This window comes from Apium graveolens, chromosome 6 (assembly GCF_009905375.1).
Source record: "Apium graveolens cultivar Ventura chromosome 6, ASM990537v1, whole genome shotgun sequence".
NCBI lineage: Eukaryota > Viridiplantae > Streptophyta > Magnoliopsida > Apiales > Apiaceae > Apium > Apium graveolens.
In genome coordinates, this window is record NC_133652.1 from 172,467,534 (window position 1) to 172,475,576 (window position 8,043).

At 35.0% G+C, this 8,043-nt stretch overlaps 1 protein-coding gene across 1 annotated transcript; it reads left to right on the forward strand.

The window, feature by feature from the left end:
* The first annotated feature begins 5,031 nt into the window (after positions 1-5,031).
* Positions 5,032-5,863, forward strand: LOC141668868 (uncharacterized). The gene is made up of 2 exons (XM_074475909.1): positions 5,032-5,190; positions 5,283-5,863. The coding sequence occupies exons 1-2, from the start codon at positions 5,088-5,090 to the stop codon at positions 5,717-5,719; spliced, it is 540 nt and encodes a 179-aa protein (XP_074332010.1). The 5' UTR covers positions 5,032-5,087; the 3' UTR covers positions 5,720-5,863.
* Positions 5,864-8,043: the final 2,180 nt, after the last annotated feature.

Below are 8,043 nucleotides of genomic sequence, written 5' to 3' on the forward strand. Positions count from 1 at the left end.
ACGCCTCCTCCTTGGAGCCACATCATCATCCGAAGATTCAGAGTCTCTCTCAGTATAAGGTCCAGAGAATTCTTGATCCTCTGGAATAGGAGCCAAACCACGTATATGGGGGCGTCTGCCTTTGTGCTTCGCTCCGATTTGCATGTCCACTTTCTCCAACCTCGGGGTATAGGGGCATCCCATAAGGGGGTTAGCGGTCACAACAGTGGGATATTCATACCCAACGGGTCGAGGATTCATAGGAGCATGTAGCTGCTGAAATTGGGAATTCATCCCGAGAAGCCGAGGGGATCCATCCCTTATAGAGCCGGGGGATTCGTTATAACGACCTGTATATTTTTATTATTATTTAAAAGTTTAATTATGGAATAAATAATTAAATAAAATATTTATGTGGGTTTAGTCAGCGGGTTATTACTCTGTTACAATGTGTATGTGATTACTAGTGTATGGAATTAAATTGCGTGGTTAATTAAGGAATTGTATGATTTTGTACCGTTGTTAGAATTGGTATTACTGCCGTTTTATTTTCATAAATACTTGGATTATCTCTAAAATTATTTTTATGACTTTATAATTTCAATAATTATTTTCAGGACTTTATAAAATTGAGAAATCAATATTTCATTAATTATTTATTTTTAAATGATTTTCTGAGTGTGTTTAATGGTAAAATCCATATTTAATTATGGAAATCTTCAAAAAATTATGAAACTTATATTTTACTAAGTTCGTATTATTTAGAGAATTTTAAAATTATTTTGGGAATTTTTGGGATTAATTTCACCCGCACGTTATTTCGTTAATTGTTAAAAAGCGGGTACCAGTTGTGTTTTAGAAATCGTTTAAAAATTTCAAAATTTATGTTCTTATAAACTTCGGGATATTTATAACGTTTTAAGGCGGTTTCCGTGATTTTTTTGAATCTATTTTAAGTTGAGCTCAGTTCGATAATTCTAAAATGCGGGCCGAATGTGCGTTTAAGAATTGCATATTAAATTGTCAAAATTTTATTTTACCAGTTTCTAATTATTCAGAGAATTATAAAATTATTTTCAATAATTTTTGAATTTTATGTAACCGCATTTCTGTTCGTAAATATCAGAACGAGGAACAAAAACTAGACTCCAGATAGAATAAGTATACGTGTTCTGTTCTTAGGCTGGTACTAGCTTCGTGTCTAACTGCAATTGGTTGCTAATTGATAAGGAAAGGAAAAAAATAAAATAATAAATAACAGAAAAACACACACATTATTTTTGGCCCCCTGTCTCTCTCTCACAACTTCATCTCTCTAAAAATTTCTCTCAGGTCTCTGTAATCACTCGATTATTCCTCCCTCTCTTCACACTTCTGTCTTCTTCATTCCCTTCTCCACCCCCGTACCCCTTCTTCTTCTGATTTTTTTTCTGTTCTTCTATTACCCGCCTCCGATTGGTTTTTCCGGCCGCCCTCCTTCCGCCTGTTTACTTTCCGGCGACCATTCTTGTTATTCCTGTCGTTTTCAAACATATATACGTGTAAGTATATATGGGTGTTAAGTGTATGTGAGTCCTGTATGTTTTTAATTGCCGCCTGGTTCCCTCCTTGTTCCGGCCGCGCATGTACGCGTGGCCCAGTGGTTCTGCGATTCTGTGTTGCTTTGCCTGTTGACTCGTCTCGTTATAATCTGGAATTTTAAATTTTATTTTGTTTTTGCAGGATTTATTTGATTGCTGTTTCGTGATATCAGTAAATTCGTGTGGAATTATATTGCTAATCAGTGAAGTTCGTGTTGGAACCCGAATTAATCGGGTACCCGCGAATTTTACCGTCGTCCGCGATGAATTTCGATGAGCGGACGGTGGACAATGATGATGCATATCTGAGTCCTAATATCTTAAAATAAATAAATATAAAATACGAATACAAATATAAGATATAAATAAGTATATTTAATTGGTATTGGTGAATTTGTGAATTGACTTGTTGACTGGAAGTGGTGGTTGGGAATTGAATTATAGTTGGCTTGGATTTGGTTGTGATTGATTTGATGTCGAGTTGTTCGACGGGTTAGTCCGATAAATAAAGGAGGTGCTGCCCAATTTCGGAGAAATTGAACTACGGAGATACGGGAGCGTATCCAGCAATTATCGGGCCGTCAAACGAGTATATAAATATATATATATGTGTTGTATACGAAATTTGATTGTATATGGCGGCGAACTATTTTGCCAAAAAGTAATAACCCTAATTTTTGCAAAATGACGAGTATATGTATTTTTTTTCTTTCGAAAATGAACACCGAATCTATTTTTCATGAATATGAACCCTAATTGTTGTGTGTGTTATTATAATATGTGTAATTACGAGTCGGAATTTGATGTCGAATGGGTAGATGTGTTGTTAAGGATATGTCAAGCATACCTAGACGTCTAACGTAGGGTATTTCGGCTCTGTAGGTTCTAGTCGAAGGACTCAAGAGTTGATATCGAACTAAGTTGACCTAGTGATCAGTCGACAAGCGCAACGAGATTCCTAAGCGAAGGACCTGAGCGTTGAAGTCGGATCCAGGATAGTCTGATAGTAAAGCGATAAAGCCGAGTGTTCAAGTCAGTCCAAGGTCAACTAGAGATAGTCGTAAGCTCTGCAAGGCAAGTACCCCTGACCATTCTTTTATGGTTCAGTGCATATGAATAACTAAATGTTTTACTTTCGTAATGGAATATAAATGTTTTAAGTTACGTATCCCCTGTATTTGAAAATGTTGTTTTAAATTATGTTTTTGGGGAAAAGTAACTTCTGAAAATACCTATCTCTAAACGTGATTTAAATGAAAAGAGGATTTGAATAGTGTGTTGTGACATAATTGATTTTGAAAAAGAGATAGGTAAAAGTGATGATTTTGAAAACTGGATTAAAACGATCAGATATGGGATACGTTGGGGCTAGAGTAGGCCTATTGAGGTGGCGTAAGAGGCTAATTTGGTTGCGCGCACTGTATAACCGATTAGTCCAGCAGGTCAGAGACCTAGCTAGTCTCTGAGTTCCGGAACAGGTAAATGAGATGGCAGTTGGAGCCGTCTGGTGTTGATAGCCTGATCAGCTGTCTTCACATATTCGTTACGTATCTGATTTGGTTTTGTGATTCCCGTAAGGGCATGAGTAGTTGATATAGCGGATTTGGAAATGAAAATGGCATGCTAGAATTATTCTCTGGTATTTATGCACAACACACTACTGATGTTGTTGTTTTATAGAGCATGCTAGTTTTGATATCCAGTTTATGAATGTTTACTTGTTTTCTAAGTGAGTTGTGAATTCTGTTCCTATAACTGCTTTACTTTAAATCGTTTTATATGTTATTCATATAGTGGTACTGCTGAACAATTGATTGCTCACCCTTGCAGAATATTTTATATATTGTAGATGCCTAGGTGATTCTTGCGCGGTAGTCAGGGCAGAGTTCCAGCTCCTTTCGAGTCAGACTCCTCTGAGGTAGTTGTGTTCGGACCAGATGAGGTCTGTTAAGTTGCTGCGTTAAATTAGTGGTCAGGATTGTGTAAGGTAATTTGAGTTGTGTTAGTTGAGTAACCTAAGTCATACTTAAACCTGGAAAAGATCTTGGAATTAGGGGTCGTATTTATATTCTATCATGGAATTGATTATATTATGTTTGTTATGGTGATTGCTGATGACGTCAACTCCTAACCCCGGGGTTGAGGCCGTCACATTCGTCCCTTGTGACCGAGGCTTGGTTGCCCCTATCGGGGTTCGTCCTTGGGTAGAGGCATAGAACGAGTGTGGGGGTATCTCCACCGTTGACGAAATCGTTTGAGTTGTTCCAGCTGGTGTTCCTTCAGGGGCGCTGTTTCCACTCCGTGTTCTCGCCATGGTTGTTGTTATGTTTTTCAATAGATGATGCCAAATGTTATGGATAAAAACATAGGGTATATTAACTGTTGTATTTATTACTAAGGTTCGGGAGCCCAAGGCCTTTAATGGTTACTCTCGTATTTCGTAACTTAACTCTGCCCTTACGAGATGCTTACGTATCTCTGTGAATTAGAGAATCAAGCCAAAAAATGTCATTCGGAGAGGAGGGGTGAGACCCCTTATATAGATATTGGGAGTCCTTGAATTGGACTAGGGTTAGGAGACTTGCTCAAAGTCTCAGACTTTGGATAAACTTTGAAGTCCTAGAATTAAGGAATCAGACTCCTCGTGGGTGTAGGTGCCCTCAAAGCTATCTTTTATAGATTTATATCAATGATTGAACTCATTTAATGAGCTGTTAATCTTCCCTATTTATTAATTACGAAATTAATAAGTAATCAGGGCTCCGGACCTCGTTAATTGGGCTTCGCTATTGGACCATATCAGGTGTAATTAATTCAACATTAATTATATTTATAGGCTAATTTTAGGCTCATATCATAGGGTTTACCAATTTCCTTTTGACTTTTAGAAATATTAAAAAATTTAATTAATAAAAATACCCTAAATCCTAAACCTTACAGCCTAAATCATAATTTAAGTTATGGTTTAGGACTTCCTAAACCCTAAGAACCAAAAGTGCAAACTTTAAATTATTTTTTTTTAAAATTTTAAATTGTAACTTAATTTAATAATTCTTAATATTTAGGGTTCATCACTCACTTTTTGGATTTTAGAAGCAATTTAAAATAATTTTTTATAATTGTAGGGTTTAACAATTTTTTATTTAGTTTAAAGAAAAAATATGTAAAACGCCAAAAGGGGTTTAACAATTTAAAATATTTTTTTTATGATTGCAGTGTTTTTGCGGTCAAAACGTTATATGATATAGTTTTTTAACTTTTTGCTTCACTTAGTTTAACTAACGAAGACGGTCTATAGTCATGCGTTTTGTTTTCTAGAAAATAAAAAAAAACAAGCAAAACGTAAAGAAAAATAACGTTATTTGAAAATGTTGAACAAAGTACCGTTATGAAATGACATTTTCAGCTATTATTTTAAAAAATGACATTTTAAATCATTTTAACCTCAAACTTACGTCTAGGTAATGGGAGAACATATTAAAATTAAAAGTGAGAAATAAATTAAGATGGAAAGGCGTCCATACCAAAATGCACATGAAATTTGAAACGCAGATAATTCTCTGTTCTTCTTCTTCCTCTCTCTCGCCAAAAATGAACGCTGTATCCAACTTGTCACCGGACTCGATTCAAGGTATTATATTAATATACATACAAACACGCCCGCACTCTATATCCTAATTTTATGATAATTTTACCTCTTACTTTCTACTCTTACTTTAACAGATAACGCCAGCGAAAGCGACTCCGACTCCAACGCCGGCGACTCCCCTGACTACTACGTCCCTATCTCCGGCTCCAACGAAGACGACGACGATCACTCTCAAAACGATACCTTTCCTCCCCTCTCCAACGGCCACGCCAATTGCGTCGAAAACGGCGTCGCATCGCTAGATCTGAGCGACGATGAAGAAGAGGAGAAGGCGATTATGACGTCGGAAACGGCGATTCAGAGAGCTTTTATTGAGGACGAGAATAGGCGAAATGCGCCGTTGCCGGCGGAAAATGCGACGAGAGTGATGGAAGCGATGCGAGGGATTTCGTTTGCTGGATTGCCTCCGGATTGGTCGGGTCGGGTCAGGTCAGATTTGTGGATTGATCAGTTGAGGAATATTAGGAGACAATCTGTCTCTGATTCTACTGTTAATAGCCCTAATTCATAATCATTTTTACTTACTGTCGAACAAACTTGTTTTTTATTGATCGTGTACGTTATTTTATATATCAAGCATGTCACGGTGCTAAGTATTTTAATTAGAAGAATTTAACAATGAAATTGTTGTTGATTGATTACCTGAATTTTTTCATGTTTGGTGGTTTTCCTAATTAAGTTATTATAGCAAATTTGATATCGTACTTTTTGGTGTTTATTCAGCTGATGCTAGTTCTGAGACATGGCTGACGGCTTCTATGAATTCGCACTATGAACAATGTTTCGACACTGTATTAACTTGTATTGTTAGCTAGGTCTTGCGCCAAGTTTATTTAATTTTTGTGCTGTTTGGTTTCTCCAATAGGTTGGATAGGGAAGGTACTAATTAAGCTGCATATATGTTGCCCAGTCCTTTCATTTCTTTGTTAAATATGCTTGTTTTTGTTTACAACTTCCTGAAATTCTGAAATTTTGAAATTTAGTTAGTTCTCTTGATAATGCTATCTGTTTGAAACGAAACAAGTTCAGGAATGGTTGATAAATTATATCGGGCTGCCTTGAGGCAGTGCCCTTGTGAAAGCAACAATTGCTAGTCAAGTGCTACTACCTTTGCAGGACGGAATTCAGGGTTCTTTTTCAAAACTCTGCTTTCTTTGGTGAGTCTTCCCTTTTGTCTCTTATTACATTATCCACTATGTATATGATGGATTTATGGCTAAGTGTAGTCATAGTTTTGTATTCGTTTATAAATCTGACACACTCCTCAGTCAGGAAACGTTGTATGTTATTGTTAGATTTATAATACTCTCGGTAATTAGGTTCAAGTGGTGTAATTTGGAAAGTTAGGAGCATTAAAATAGATTGAGCCCTTTTAATTGGTAAACATAGTCTGTCTAGGATACTGTTGGCAGGAGACTGAACACAAAAATGATTATTAATACATTTTTGCTTCGTTGCTGATGGATTAAATAGGAGTGGAAGAGTCCTTAATAGCACTTTTCATCCGAGAGAGAGAGAGAGTAAGAGACGTGTGGTGCGTCATCTCTCATTAACATTAACAGGAAGGAAAGCAGTAAATTGCCTAATCAAACGTCATTGAATGAGCTAGTGACTGTAGCCTATTTTATGGGCATGTTAGTTAGATATTCACCACATAGCAACATCATACCTGATGTGTGAATTTTTTCTTAATTGTGTAGGGATCAACATGGGGATGTGTGGGTGCATTGACATCATTTATATACATGTGAGCTGTGACATACATGCCTCGCTTGACCTTTTTTCACTAGCTTGAGAGTTGATACTGTTTGAGAAAACTCTTCTCTGAGGATGAACTTCCTTAGTAGTTTCCGGGGTAGTTTCCAGAGGATAGGCTAAAATCAGTACAAAAACAAGTCACCCTCCTTATTTACAAAATACCCTTTCGTTTAATTGAACCTACAGATATGTCAATTATGGGGGTGGCGCTTAACCATTCCGCCCTCGTAAATGGAGAACATACATGGTTAATACTCTCTCCATGCATGGTTAATACTCTCTCCGTCCCTAAAAAGTTTATGTGTATTTGATATGTTTGCTAATGCAAATTTTTGATTGTTAATCTATACTCTTTATTAATAAGCGAAACAATGTATAATTTGGTGCTAAAAGTACCAAAATACCAAAATTTATTTTGGTACTTTGCTGACATAAGTTTGACTTATATTCTCTATAAATTTTGTTTTAAACACAAATTAACTTCTATTTTTTGTAAATTTTATTTTCTTTTTAGTGAGTATTCATCCAATCGTCTATTTATTTTATAAAATAAAAATATTTTTAAACGACTTGTAAATTATATTAAAAATTTATTAAGTTACGTTAAATTAAGTAAAATAACTTATATTTATTTTTAATTTTTTTAAAATTACAAATTACTAATTAAACACTAACACGAATTGATTTCTATTCTCTGTAAACTTTATTTATTTATAAATTATATTAAAACTTTATTAAGTTACGTTAAATTATTTAAAATAATATATGTTTACTTTTATTTTGAAAAACTACTAACTACAAATTAAACTATTAACACGAATTCACTTCTATTCTCTGTAAACTTTATTTTCAATAGTGTTATTTTAAAAATAATGAAGTAATTAGCAAATGATTTTAGTAACATTTATTAACTTTTAAACTGAAATTATTGATTTAACAATCGTATTTGTTACTGCCCATCACAACGTTTATAATCTTTAAATTAAAAAAAACATATTTTAACAATAACAAATTTATGGGCTATTATATTAAGTAATTGGTAGGGAAGAAAATAATGTCTTGGTATGTAATTAATGC

What these genes read in the sequence shown, in the direction of transcription:
- LOC141668868 (XM_074475909.1), top strand. Translation starts at nt 5,088, where the DNA reads ATGCACATGAAATTTGAAACGCAGATAATTCTCTGTTCTTCTTCTTCC. An exon ending in GTCACCGGACTCGATTCAAG is followed by an intron (nt 5,191 to 5,282) that starts GTATTATATTAA and finishes TTACTTTAACAG; the next exon opens with ATAACGCCAGCGAAAGCGAC.